This window comes from Heliangelus exortis, chromosome 7 (assembly GCF_036169615.1).
Source record: "Heliangelus exortis chromosome 7, bHelExo1.hap1, whole genome shotgun sequence".
NCBI lineage: Eukaryota > Metazoa > Chordata > Aves > Apodiformes > Trochilidae > Heliangelus > Heliangelus exortis.
Window position 1 is genome coordinate 16,414,155 of NC_092428.1, and position 15,177 is coordinate 16,429,331.

General features: G+C 35.3%; 2 protein-coding genes across 6 annotated transcripts in view; one reads left to right on the forward strand and one right to left on the reverse strand.

The window, feature by feature from the left end:
* Positions 1–15,177, forward strand: part of CTNNA3 (catenin alpha 3) — a 395,140-nt gene that overhangs the window by 117,309 nt on the left and 262,654 nt on the right. The window lies entirely within an intron of this gene.
* The window catches only part of LRRTM3 (leucine rich repeat transmembrane neuronal 3), an 80,671-nt gene continuing 68,604 nt past the window's right edge, over positions 3,111–15,177 (reverse strand). For both annotated transcript variants that reach the window (XM_071749103.1, XM_071749102.1), the window contains one exon: positions 3,111–4,752. In XM_071749103.1, the coding sequence (XP_071605204.1) occupies positions 4,543–4,752 (210 nt within the window). In that variant the 3' untranslated portion in view covers positions 3,111–4,542. The remainder of the gene's footprint in view (positions 4,753–15,177) is intronic.

The following is a 15,177-nucleotide window of genomic DNA, read 5'->3' on the forward strand; positions in this document are numbered from 1 at the left end:
ATTAATTACATGATAATCATATTTCTGTGCAAAAAGTGGAAGTGAAAAGTTTTATTACTACATTACTCAATTATTCATTGCTACTAGAACAAAAAGAGGCAGCTTTACTTGTCAAAGTAAATCTACTTTCTGAAGGACTTGTGAATGTTACAGATTTTTATGGCTTCAAAGAATAGGTGTATACATGCACGGAAGAACTATTAAGACACTGCAGTTGGCTCCATGACCTAGAAATTATTGGGGATTGTATATATGGCTGTATAGTTGCCCCCTTTAGTCCTTTGGGTTTCATCTTTCACCTGGTATTCAAGACAGGTTATCAAGCCTAGGTGTACCTTTGATCTGACCAAGTAAAACTTATTATTTTCATTTAAAGATATGTATACATTTACTGGTAAGATTTGCTGTCAGGAAGCCCAGGCCCCTGAGACTGATGCAAAATCTGGAGGAAAATCCCTCAAGAGAGGAGGATTGGGCAAGGGAACATGAGTTGAACTGTTTTTTTCTCACCTGCTCAACAGACTTTTTTCTGCCAGACCATTTGGGAACTAAATAAAGGTGCTCCTATTGGACACTACACATCACCATGTAATCTGTTTACATTAATTATCATTGAGCACCTACATAGCTAATAAAATAGTTTCCAGGATTCGTTATAGCTCCAGTGATACTGGAATCCTGGTTTATTTTTTTTCTCATTGGTAGCATTGCCCTTGCAGTTTTGTTTTATTTTTTTACCATTCATGTTATGGTTTTTGCACAATTTCTGTTCTGTCCACAACTCTGAGGACTGGAAATAACAGTGAGAGATAAAGAGGAGAAATTGAGTAGCTGTCAGTAAAGCAAGCTGGAACACAACCTCTTAGGCTGGTACATTTTTATGTTTGTTGTATGTTGCCAAAATAAGTCTAATATTTTCCATGTGTCTCTGAAAACTGTGCAAATGTTTTCTTAGGGTTTTTTTTTTGTTCGTTTTTTGTTTGTTTTTTCTTTTGTTAGTGGTAGCTCTTGGATCCCATCCAAATAGTTTGTACAATGCCTTGCACTTTTTTTTTTAGTTTGTACAATGCCTTCACCTTTTAATTGAAACAGCTTGCTTTTGTGGGGTTTTTTTTTGTTGTTTTTTTTGTTACTTTTTTCCTATATTTTCCTGAGACATATGCAGAGATTTGTCAGACTAATCGTTAATCCTACTTTATACTTTATTGGTAGGGCCTCCTATGTATTCATATATTCAGCAAATATACTTGTGCTGAATTAACTAAGGGTGTTTCAGCACTGTAAATTGCCTTACAAGCATGATCCACTGATAGATGGTGTGAATTTTTGTAGGTAAATTTATTTTTTACATTTCTGGAATTATTTTATTGATAGAGTTTATGTTCTCTATCAGTTTGTATTTTTCAAGCATAGTGAGGTCACTCAGATTTTTTTCTTGATAAAATGATCTACCAGGGTATGGTGGTGCCACTTAAGTGCAAGACTGGGATTGATTGGCTATCCCCGTTTCTGGGTATGGATCTTATTACAAAGAGAAATGTTATATGAAACAAATATATCATTATATATATAAACAAATATCTGAACCTGTAGGCTCAGTCTACTCTCTTCTTGCTGATTTGTAGCTTAGAACACTGGGGCTTTATGAGGTGAAAGTTCTTTGGTTTGTTTACATAACAAGAGCATTTACTATTTCTATGTACTCCAAGTCAGTATCCAGCTGGCAGTTATCTACTGGAAGGCAGGTGCACACACACTGATACAATACCTGAGGTGTGAGTCCTTTTTTGGGTTAGCTTAACTGAGATTCTTTTCATGATACACATTTTTTTTTTAATCAAAGGTACCTACCTGCTATCTTGTTTTGTTGGAAGAAATCCATCTTGTTGGGAATATCAGGTTTTAAATTGATGTAGCCCAATAAAAAGTGGTATCTAGTAACGTGTATGGAATTGTATGTTTGAAAAATCTGTATTTGGGATGGGCTCCTATTCCATTGCTGCTTTGAGCTCTGGTATATTGTGTGTGTGTATCAGACCACTGGAGTGGCCCAGGGAGCTGATTTTAACAGTACAGGAGACAGAATAGGTGCAGAATTGCCTCTACATCAGTGCCCTTGCTATTCTACCATTTGTCCATTGATAAACTGGTCTGAATCTGCAAGTCTTTCAGGAGAGGTGAAAGACAAACCAGACTCAATAATGTAGGCTTCATTATTGAGGAAAAGAAACAAAAGGAGAAACGTTTGTGTGCGTGTGAATATATACCAGGTTTTGCTAGTTTTAACCAGATATGTAAAAAAGATTTTGTTTCTTGGCATAAGAAAATATTTTGTCATGTTTTTTGACCTAAGTTCTCCAGAGTGTCATTCATTTAAAATACTCCTGTTGTACAGTTCTTCATAAATTAGAAATGCATGAAGCCTTAAACATTTCTGCATTTTCAGTAACTCAGTGTCAGGACCACATTCTATATTTGAGGACAGTTGGTCAAGATAAAGAATAGGAAAGACAGACTAAGAATAATGGAAGTAATATTTTAGGAGAATGGTTTTGGTACAGAGAGCTCAAGCCTTCTGTTATGACCAAGATACACATATATTGAACCTTAAAAAAAAAACAACTTTGAAATGAAGCAGCTAACTTCTCCCTGCAGTACAAAAGTCACTTGACTCCAGAATGACAACTGCATTTTTTGTTTCTTTTTATAATTAGTAAAATGTATTTTCAAACTGTGTGTAGTAAAATTCTAGCATTCCAGAAGATGACCAGAAATTCAATAACCTGTGCAGTAAAAAAAATAAGAAACTGAGGTGTGGAGGTTTTAGATGAGTCTTAAAAAGACAAATAATGTTTTGAATAGCAAATAATTTATGCAAAATATGTTACAAAATCTGAGATGCTAAATAAATAACCAATACAATGTATTCTGTTTGACACTTTGTTTCCACTTAAAAGATAGTGAATTCAGATTCAGTTTGTAACAGTATTTTTAAGCTATTTTCCATCATTTGCTTTATATTTTGTACAAACAGTTGAACTGTAATTTTAAATTTCAGTCTTCTGCTTTGAAGCTACACGAAAATATGGTGGGATAAACATTCAGAAAAATAGATTTGTGGTTATATACTTTATTATAAAAAAGGTGCTTTACCATATGAAACTTTTTTCTATATTTTGGAAGGCTCATGTTCCTATTTATATTTCACAGAATCAGCATGATATAATGTTTTTCTAATTTCTGTAATCTTTTATGATTACAACATAAGGGTAATATTGTAAGTTATTCCCATACAGTATTGAGAAGTCTTGAAGATTTAAAACCTAAGAATGGGATATAAGAACGCTTTACTCCAGATATTAAATGGTAGACAAATAAGCAATGTAGTAATTGTTAAAGATATAATACTACATTTCTTTTTGTATTTAAAGGTTTTGGGTTGGTTTTTTTCCTTAGCTTTATGTATTATAATGTTAAAGGACTGTTAATTAACCTGTTAATTTGGTCCAAATTACTGTATTTTTCAGCAGCAGAGGTTTCTTACTTTTGAGTACCATTTTATGTTCCCAGAGTAACTCTAAAGGCTTGTTTCTGTTGCCACTTCTGTCAGCAGCTATCTTCAACAGAAGTAGGTTTTGTGCCCATTTGTCTTTAAGTAGAAATACAAATGCCTGATTTGGTAGGCTCTATTTTCACAGCAGATTTTGTAAAGACAGCTGCCTGCTGAAGTCTCCTGTCCATATTGTCTTGCAGAACAGTGAGACTTTACAAAACATCACCAGCTTTGGCTCACAGTTGCATACATCAGATTTGTTGTTAAAATATATGTTTATCATTACATTTTTCTGATGTAAGAATCAGGCTGTATTTCAAGGCAACAGGTAAGTTTAAGGAGAATGGTTACATTTTTTTGTTTTCATTTGTAAGAAAACTTGGCTGTGTGTTTCAAGAATTCTGTAGAAGGCTGAATAGCTAAACCCTCCTTTTGGTTAATGCATTACTTCTGGAACCAGTAGATAAAATTCTACACATTAAACTCGGTAAAAATGGTGCATATTCTGCAAAGGACAGAATTTTAGATTAAAGTATTCTGGGCACAAGATCAGTAACAAAATGATCCCTACAAAACAGAGTAACTTAATAACACAAGACAGAGCTTTTGTTAATTTGAAACTTTAGAAACTGAAACTTGTAAAGTAAGATGTAATTAAATTATGGTACTGTACATACCAGCTGTTCTTGGTAATTGAAACTTTACAATATGAAAAATACATTACATCTGTACAGTTTATACAGGTAGGTAGGATGAGTTTGGAAAAGAAGATTCACTTCAAGGGTCATACTCTGAAGTCAAAAAATACTGCACAACTTAACTAATTACAAATTGTAGACTTGAAACAATTAATCTTTGTGATTAATTTTTAATTTGAACAGGGATCCTAGAATCCATAGTATTATGTCTTCTCACTTCTGTCCATCAGGTTACATAGAATTTGGTTGCAGCCTCTGCTACAGGAAAACAATGACAACAAAAAACCCCAGTTAAGCCAGCTGCTGACTGTGTTCCTTGATTCGTGCTGTTGTTGTTATTGTGCTCAGATCCAGGTCAGTTTCTAAGTGTGTTTCCACTGTTTCTTCCTGGTTACTCGAGTCATAGGGCTTGTGAGCAAGCAGTTCATGGTGTACTCCACAGTAACTTATCGTGGGCTGGTCATAGGCAAGAAATGTTGACACGTTCATAGCCAACGGTATCTAGGGTAAAAACAAAGAGATAAGCAGCCAATTAGCAAATAACATGGGCAAATTCAACTTGCCTGACTGTGATGCTAAAGAAACAGGCTGTCTGAAAACATGCAAAAAAATCTCTTCTCCTCTCTGTTTCTCTGTCCCGTCCATTCCCCCCAAATCTTGGTCTTTACTACAGTGTTTTAAGCCCAACCACTACCACCTTTAATCTCCCAGCATTAGCTGTGTGCTTGAATGTGTTTGTAACAATTAGGATGTGATTAATCCTGAATTATCTTTAGAATGTAATTAGCCTCTGCTGAAGTCAGTCTGTCAGGCAGGAGAAAGAGGTGTGACTCAGCTGGGGGTATGTGAAATACTTAAAAGGAAATTTAAAAATGGCTTTTCAAGTTTAAGAGTGGCAAGGGGATCTTGCTTGAATATATCAGCGTGTATTATACCCTTGTTCTGCTGGGAAATACAGGTCAGCGTGGATTATTTACACTGCATAATACTTTGTAAATTAATATAGATTTTGAATTGCATGTATTTGTACTATTAGATTTACTTTTATATTTATTCAGAGAATCAATGGATGAAAAGGTGTCTGTATTGTAATGGCTGTGTGAGTCATGAATTATAGTATTCAAAAATCAGATTTCCAATCCCTTGTGAAAGTAAAGAGAACAACCTTTTTATGTGACTTCTTTTGTGCTCTTGCTGTTATTTTGAAGACTGATGGAAATGCAATAAAACTAAATTTGAATAAAGGTAATATTTAAAAGCATTTTAATTTTTAAAAATAAATTAAAATGTTTTCTCACTAACACAACTAATTGGTGGATTTGAATGTACCACCTGTACCCCTGCATGCTTGAAACAGCATGTTGGAAGTCTATAATAAGCACTGCTCAGATGCTATGGAAAACATGGGTACAGACTGAAAAATACAAGGACACTGGATGAGTCTCCTACCTACATGTGTGATGCTGTATTTTCTCCTTTGCTGTATTTTCTCCTTTGTCTTTCCCCTTCTTTCTGGTAGTGATATTTGTCTGTGAAAGTTCTGTCTCTCTCCATAAACCTCCTGCTCTTTGAATTATTGTTTTTTTTTTAAAATTAAGTAAGTAATACCACTGCATTTGTAATGATAGCTCTCAACCCTTCAACAGCAGTTCTTCACATAGTTTGGAGTTCAGATTTAGATGCACATCCAAAAAGCCTCAGCTTAACTCAGATTTACAGTTCAGAAGCCTTAAAATTGCAATAGCTATTCAAGGAAGCATCTGTCCTGCAAGCTGAATTTAATTGCTTAGTATTTAATGTCAGTACAGTGTGCAAAGGAAAAAGTTCCAGCAACCCTCTATATTTTCAGCAAAGGTGTCTGAAACTGTGAATTTGTTTTACTTAAAAAAATGTAGCTAAAGATTGCATTTACACAACTGAAGAGCAAACAAGAATGTTTTGAAAAATAATTCTGTGCTGTCCTGACAAGAATTTAATCAGGTTCGGGATGTTGATGTTTTTGCATTTCTGTTTTTTTCCTCAACAACATTTGACACATTACCATAGATCTAAAAAAAACCAAAAAAATGTTCAAAAATGTTTTTGTTTTTTTTTTTAATAAGACTGAGAATTTGTTTCTGGTTTCTCTCTAGCAATTACAGACACCTACAGGAAACAGGTTGTTTTATCCAGACAGCACAAATATATTCACTACTAAACAGATTTGCATAGGTTGGGAGGGGAACGCTTCCAGCTACAGATGAATATCTTGATGGTCAGCAAAGATGGGAAAGCTTCTTGCAAAGGTGGACAACATTTATAAAGCTTTTGGTGTGTGACTGTGTCCTTATCTGATTACTTGACCTTGGCTTTCATAAGAAATATAATTGCACTTTTTTCTGGATTTATTGCATTTAGAATTAGAGGCAATATTTTCAGCCTAAGGATGTTGGTATTTTGTTAAATTTAATGGACATGAGGTGTTCAAATCTCCAGGGGGGATTTCAAGGCTCAGCCACGTAATCCTGGAAATGTAAACTTGGAAATTCAAGGTATAAGACATAACTACAGATCTGAAGTGGCTTAAGAATGTAGGCATGGCAAAATACAATATGACAAAGGAATATTATCCATAGAGATGGCAGAGATAAGGAGCTGAAAAACAAAAGATATGAACTGGATGGATAAAATAAGTAAACCAGGAGGTACGTGGAAATACAATATAAAAGGAGCTAAAGGTTGGAAGCAACGGAAGTGTTGATGTTGTGATATGTTCTGAAAGTGTACAGAACATCAGAAGAATGTTATGACAACAGACATGGAAATATAATATATTAGCATATGGTAAACATATGAGAATTGAATTTATTTCCTGTAGAAGTCAGTGGAATTTTGCTACTGTAAAAAATAAAATTAAAAAAAAAAAAGAGAGAAAGAAAAGAAAGAAAGAAACAAGTCCTTGTGATATACACCAGTGAACCATAAAGGCTTTATTGGCATGCATAAAAATTAAATGCTTTATTCATGACCACTGTTAAGAATCCTGTTATTTCATAGGAGCTTCAGAACAAACTTGATCTTTTACTATCTATTAGTTTTGCCATATTATTTAAATTTATTGGAGATTAAATTTTGAATAGTACTCTTTTTTAATCCTTATGTATGTAAAACAAAACAAAACAAAAAAAATGCTTGGAGGGAATAAAATACCTTGGTTTATTAAATAGAGAATACATTAGAAAAAATTATAATTAATTTAAGAAATCTTGTCTAAACTGGCTTTTTCATGAATCCTAACAACCTGACTTCAGACTTTGAATTACAAGTGAAGACATTTCTCCATTTGGGAAAGCTCTGAATTCCTAGTTTCTCTACTGTTTCCTGTACCTGTGTACCTCCCTACTGTATGTTGCTCTCAGCAAAGCATTACTGGACCCATTTTATTAAGATTTATTAGTCAGTATCTTTCATTCTTTTCTAAATACCCTTTGTTTTCCAGAAGCTTTCTTATTTGCAAATCACTTGTCAAATTGTGCTTTGTTTTTGCTGTCTCTGTTTTCTTAGCCCTCTCTCAACTTCCCAACTTCTGTACTCCAGACTTCATGATGCTGTTCCACTCAGCATGTTCAGATGCATTTACCCATTTTCTTTTGTCACCATCTGGCCTATTTACCCATATTCCTTATCATTGTTTCCCATCTTGTCCCATGTTTTTCCCTACCATGTCTTCACTTTACATAAGCCATGGGGATTTCTGCCTTTTGCTTTTTTTTTTTATTTTATTATTATTTTTTTTTTTTTCCTGTTTCTTCTGTTGCTGTAAGATGCAGAGAAAATGCTATATGGGAGTGTGATCTGTAAAGTCTTGTTCCAGTGCTACTGGTGGATGATAGCAGTTCTGTGAATTTCTGGACTTGGACTCATGTTAGAACCTACTTGTGCTGAAAGGATAAAACCAGTTTAATATATGCCCCAGGCCCAGTGTAAAGCCTTGTAGATACTCTGCACTTTAATGGTTCCTGTTTTCTTGCAATAACCTAGGTAGGTCTTGGATTATTTTAACTACTTCATGGGGTTCTGGTTTACTGGTGAAGTTTCACAAGAATTGCCTGAACTGCTCCATTCAAACTTCTTACCTGGCCTTGATGCAGTGTCCCTGTTCCTTATGGAGCATAGGACTGTAGCAAGATGTACCTTCATCTCCTACCTCCACACCCCTGTGTTTAAATCCTTGCTGTGATTTGACAGATCTTGCATTTAACATGTTCCCTATTTTCTCTCCTAAGTAGCACATGCAGTGGGTTTCTGTGAAAGCCCTAGAACTGTCTGGTAGGCATAGTTACAACTAGAACCTATATGATTATGATCTTGTCCCATTTCTTTCATTATCTGCTTCTTCAAGCATGTAGTTACTTAAATGTGCTGTGCTGTGAAACAAGGGACATAATGAAACTCAAACTTCTGTTAAAGTAATACATAAACCTGTTGTACCCCATTTGTGAGAGTCAAGGCTTCATAATTCAGATCCTCCCAGTTCCTCTACCAAAACATAACTCAGCTGTGAGGGTAAAGTTACTGGAATTTACTTTCTTTTCTTGGTGATTTTGCATCAACTGTAGGGAGGACTTAATGTAAGTCAGTGATTACCTCTGTGGTGCCTTTGAAGTGCTGAAAATGGATGGCTTCACTTTTAAAGATTTTATTTTTCCTTTAAACTTCTGAATTCTTAGGTGGTTTTTCCTTAAAGCTTGTGTCTACATCTGTCAACCTTTCCAATTCTAAATTCTAAAGGCCTGGGAAAGGGCAATATGTTGTTAGATCATCTGGTGAGAACTTCAGCATGAAATGTCACAAGGCATTGGTATTAAATCATCCAGCTTACTTTTGAATGGCAGGAGAAGAAAGAGAAGGCTATTTTTAAGCTTTTTCTGCTTCTCAGAATTAATTTCTACTTAGTTCAGGCTGTAATTAAAAACCTGCCAAAAGTGTAAGTAGTAACAATACCTTTCACTGAATAGCAACATTTTTCTTCTCAGAAACACTAAGTTAATGCCCTCTTGGTAAGGGGAGGACTGCATTTTCTATTCAAAGAGCACATCTGTCCAGATCTTGTTGGGCATGATTTCAACATGAAAATGTATTTTCTGTTGCTCAAGAATACCCTTTTCTTCTGCTGTGATTCTCCTTCGCTGCAGTGAAGCTGGGCAATAAGGTACAGTTAGTGATATGTTTCATGTGCTCTGCTTGGGTGTGGTAATTTGTCTATCCCAGCGTGTTTATCTTTTGTTTTCTAAATTGGGATCCCACATTGTAAGAAATAAAGCAACCAAAACCAAGCCTGTAATACTATGCATCTGTTTTGTTCCTAATCTTCATTGCAATGTTAGACTAAACACGTGTTGTAACTGTACATTTTTATCAGAAAAAGACAAGAATGAGGAAGCAATGGAGAGGTGATAAGTCTGAATCACATCTATATTTTAAGTTTTTTTAAACCATCCATTGGTATCTCAATTTTGAAGTAAAAAGAATTGGCAAAAATGTTTCAGCAAGTCGAAGATGGTAGTTTTGACAATGGCCTTTACCAGTTTTTGAAATGCCAAAGTGAAGAACTGCTACAATATCATCTCTTTCTTCTATTTTTAAGATGTAGAAGATAAAAAAGTGGGGGAAGCAGAAAAAAAAAAAATTATTTTTCATTTTGAGTCATTTCACTGGGATTCAGACTAAAAAATAGTGATCAGTGGTATCCTTGTTGCTGGACATTTTGTCTCGCTTGTTGTTGGTTTTCTCAAAATTTGAACAGGGTGACATTTGCTTAACATCTTTTCTTCCTGCAAAGAATGTGACATTTGTGGGATGAGAACAGCTTACGACTTGATTAGCTTTAATTGCTTGCTTGGCTTTGAAAGCAAGTAGTACATTTTATTTTCCTTAGATATTCATGTAAGCAATTAATGTTAAAAAATGAACAGCTTATAATTGTTGTTCTGCCTGACAGTGTAAATATCTGCCCTACCTTTTTGACTTTATTTTTTTATGTATGTGTTCTGCTATTTGGTTTTTAATGTTGTTGTTTGTTTGTTTGTTTTTCCTGCAGTATTGATTTTTTTTGTTGTTGGTTTTAAATAACAGTCCTTCAAATTCTAATCAAGTAAATTGAATTAGGGAAGTAGATATGAGTGTGTATGATTATGAGTAAAACGTATCCTTTCAGTTGATGCATTGTTTGAAATGTGCTTCATGATATTTAATAATGAAGTACATATTACCCTAAAGTATTTCTAAAAATATTTTTACAATTAGATCTGTATCTCTTGAGCACTAACCTTTTTAGGTTTCTCATTTGTTCCTCATTTGTATTCAAAACTTGTTGTTTATTGATAGACTCTGAAGGCATAATTACAGAAGTATGATTTTAAAAAGCCAGCTCAGAACTTTGTGGAACTAAAAGAAAATCAACACAATTAAAGCTTTTACTGTAGATGCTGGAAAAAGGATGGATTCAGCTCAAAGCATTAGAGAGTGTTTGTTACATAGAGAAAAGGACAGTAATTTTTGTCTTAGCAAAAGATCATCATACTGTATTTTAACTATACTTCATTATTTAGCAGTCAGTAGATAATGTTAAAATATGAAGAATTTGCATTAATAAAAAAGCGTGTGAAAAAAGACACCTTTGAAAATAAATAATGTATTTGTAGAGAGGTCTCAAAGATAATTTGTTTATAAGCCACAAATATGTAGCTGGTGTTTCTGTAGTTTATGCATTCACTTGCAAGTCTCATGGAGAAGCTGTAAAAGAGGTCAGGGTAGCTCCTTCCCTTCTCTGAAACTTTTGGGGTAGCTAGGGAAACTTTTGGGGAAACTAGACTTCACTGGCATATGTGGAAGGTAAGGGAGCTTTGTGAAAGGAACCAGTGAGATCAGTTTGATTTCTGTTTCACATTGAGGGGAGGTCTTCCTTCAGTAAAAACCCCCACAACAAATTGTATCATAAAACTGAAGAAACAGTGTTTTACAGTTAAGTTGATAAAAACTTGTCCAAGCCAGGCCTAGTAAAACATCAGAATGCCTTGTTTAGTTAAATACCCCAGGTCCTGGTCATGCAAGATGTCTTGCAGAAACTGAAGGGAACATTTTGCTTAGGTGAGCTCTGTGGAGAGGTAAGGTCTGTGCATGGTATTCTGTGATACTCTTCTCAATGAGAAAAAGTCAGTGAAGAGTGTCTGTTTCTAATATCTAGTAGGTTACAGCACAGACTGCAGTTATTTGTAGATTTTCTTTAAGCATGGTTTGTTTTGGTTGATAGTCCAATATTTTAGCCCATCACAGGGCTTTAAGTAGGCTTTTTTGAAAACTATTCCTCAAAAGTTTGATTCTTGTATATTGGATAGGCTCGTGTAGAATGTGATTAATGTGATCTTATTTTCTTTATCCTTCTCTAATTATTTTAATGTAACAAGCAATTTTAATATCTTCTAAGTGCCACAATAGGCATTCTCATTACTTTTCATCAGGCTTGTTTACAGAGAAATAAAACAACAGCAAAATTAATAACACTGAATAAACCAGAAGCTGAAATATTGCCTACTCTCCTACTCTGAGTATGCAGAAGCACCAGACTCCAAAGAAGTAGTGAGCCTACCTTAAGAAAAGGAGGTGATTTTTGTTGGTATCATCTTTATCTTAGAGTTCACTTATTTCTGTGTGAGCAGCCAGGGAATATTGTATAGCTTCTGTATCTAACTATGTAGACTAGGTTCTAAGTTGAGTAAAAGTTGAAGTTCTTAAAGCTCCAGTAGTAGGGGCTTTAGGAAATACTCAGAAATGTGGTAATACAGACAATATAGATGTCTGCCTTTTTCCACTTAGCCCTTTCTCTCTCTTATCTCTTGCTTGTTAATCTATTCTTTCTTCTCTAGTTTTATTGGTTTTCCTCTATTTCTGTCTGTAAGACAAAGCATCCCTCTTATTACTAACCATATAAATAATTTATGTAACTTCTCCATCTTTCAGTTTAGTGTTATTGGCTGCTGCTAGTTGATGATCACATTCACCTTTTCTTTGTATTCCACTGTATCTCTTTGGCTCCTTTTCAAGGTGCCCTAATACTTTCTTTCCTTAAGTGTCATAGAATCATAGAATTGGCTGGATTGGAAGGGACCTTGGAGATCATCAAGTCCAACCCTTGATCCACTACCACTGCAGTTCCCAGCCCATGGCACTGAGTGCCATATCCAGTCTCTTTTTAAATATCTCCAGGGACAGAGAATCCACTACTTCCCTGGGCAGCTGATTCCATATCCCAGTATATACTTTCTTGACTCCAGGAACAGAGATAGGAAAATCTGGTGATGCTGAAACAAACTCACAGTGAAACTACCTGCTAGAGTTTTAATTTTTTATAATTAGTTTATAGCCCTTGATATTTATAGAGTTCTTCTGCTGAACAGACTGTAATTGTTTCTTAGTGTCCGAAATTTGATCCTGCCAACTGTTGCATGCACTGTGACTGGTTTACTAAATAAGCTGGTGAGGCATTCATGAAGTTTAATCTCATGTTTGTATAACCAGGAGTTGTATGGGGCAACAGATGTCAGGGGCAAAAGACTTCCAGAGCTGAAGGGAAAAGAACTTGTGCTGTGTGAGAGCAAGGAGGGGGCCTTCTTTAGTCTGCTAGTTTGATTTTTCTCTCTCAACATTTTGTGTGTAGAGTTGAAGAAAAACTTGATGCATTTTGTTTGAATTCTGTGTTAGTGATAGCTGGAGATTAACCTGGGGTAGCAATTTAAAAAACACCAAATCCAGCGACCAAAACCTGATGCTTTCAATCCTCTTCTCCTGACATTTCTGGAAAAGGTTTCCAGTCACATCTGTACTGAACCACCACTGAACCACTATCCTGTCCACAATTTTCTTGTAACTGAAAAGTCATGGTGCACCCTCAGCAATACAGGTGTGCTGGCAAAAGGCTTCAATCAGATGCAGCCATGCTTAGTTTCATTAGCTTAGCTAATATTGATCAGGATCTTCTTCAGCTGGGGCAGGGGGTCTGCTGATGAGTGCAGTTGCTTTTACAACACTCAGCAGACTTCCAGTAACATTGAGTCACTCTGCAGCCAGTGATGTTGTGCTATCAGTATTATTCCTTTGTAACGAATTCTCAGGTCCCAGGAGCCTTAGGTTAAAAATGTTCCCCAAACAAACCCCACCTCAATCTCAGTTTACCCTTCTATGGTACCTTTTTATCCTGCTGCATTATTTTGTAAGGCTGGGCTGATCAGTGCTTGAGGATGGCTGAAGTGTACCTGGATATATATGTCAAGTGTTAATTCATTTAAAATGCATATAATAAAAAGGACTCTTTGGATGTAGGAAACTACTTATGAAGAATTAGAATATTAAATGTGTGGGTTTCATTTCATTCTCAAGTAAGTTGCAATATAAATTTATCTTTTTACATTTTATACCACCAGTTCAATGGAGTGGTGTTCACTTGTCCACAGTGTTCTCAAAGTATTAAATAGAATTTTAAAATCTTAAGTGACATATCTAGCTTGCATCAGTTTATGGCATGAGTAATATTATTTAAATGACTTAATCCAGACACACCTGTCATAGAGAAAAGCTGCACTGAGACTGCTTTAATTAATTTGCTTATTCTTACGGTCCCAAAGTCCCTTGAAGTGCCTGTCTGCAACTCAGATGTGCTCTACATGCTGAGTTTTGAATGTAGAAAGACAGAGGGAGATTCCCTTGGGGTTCAATTATTTGTTGAAGCTTAAATGTTTTCTTTATTGTAGGAAGTGTTTTATTTTTAAAAATTATTTTGGAACGTATAATCTGTTCTTATTAAAAAACTTGGTACATGCTGTGCAGCATTGCAAATGTTCTCCCATCCTTCCTTTCTTGTTCCTTCTCCCCAGCAAGCTGATAAAGGTTAGGTTTGGTTTCCTATTGTTGCTCTGAAGTGATCCTTGCTTTGCTGAAGAAGCAAGAGCTGGGATCTCCTGGCTCGGTGAGAGACACATCAGTGCTATCTGTGGTAATATGGATCTGTGTGTTGCAGTGAGTGTTATGCTGAGACTCAGTAATGCTAGGACATCACAGACTGGGGATGGAAGCAGATAGGTTGAGGGGTGTTCCCTTGGGTGTGCACAGTCACAAAACTATTAGGGAGTAGGAATTCTTGTTCTGTGAGGTGGGTTCGTGTTACTCAGAGGGTACAAGTGAGGAGTGGAAAGAATTGGATCATCCACTATCATTTCAATGAAAAGCTGAAATAGGCAAAATATCAATTCTCCATATAGTTAGCATTACTCTTTAGTTAAATAACTGTCATATTGCTCTTTTCTAATTGCTTGAACAAGAGCATTTTCACGTATCTCAAAAAGCCCTTTTGAATGATGCCAAAATGCAAGTGCAGTTTTGGCAGTGGCTCTCCTGGAATGAAGTCTCCTTTCCTTTGCAGTGGGAGGACAATTGACATGTTCATCCAGAGACAAGAGACTTGAGAGAAACAACTCAGAACACAGAAGAATTTAAACCAGAAGTCAATTTTCTAACTGGAAACGTAAAATTGATAGATTAATGTAGCTAATGTACAAAAGGGAAATTCATATTTGTTCGAATAAAATACTGCTTTAAGTCTCAGTTCTTGGAATTTACCATGCAGTGAACAGGTTCTGGTTAGTTCTACAGAATAGTGTAATTTCATAAAACCAATCTGAGTGAAGTATTTCCAATTAAATTAGTGAATAAAATCTGCATAATTGTTTAAGTAAATTAAAGAGAGATCATTTTATAAATTGAATGATATTATAACAGAAGGCTAATTTTCAGCTTGAAAAGCAGAGCGGAGGTTAATGTAATTTTTATATCCTATGGATGAGAAGCATAGCATATATGGTGCTTTCAGTTCTCAGGAAATATCCTTAATAAGTT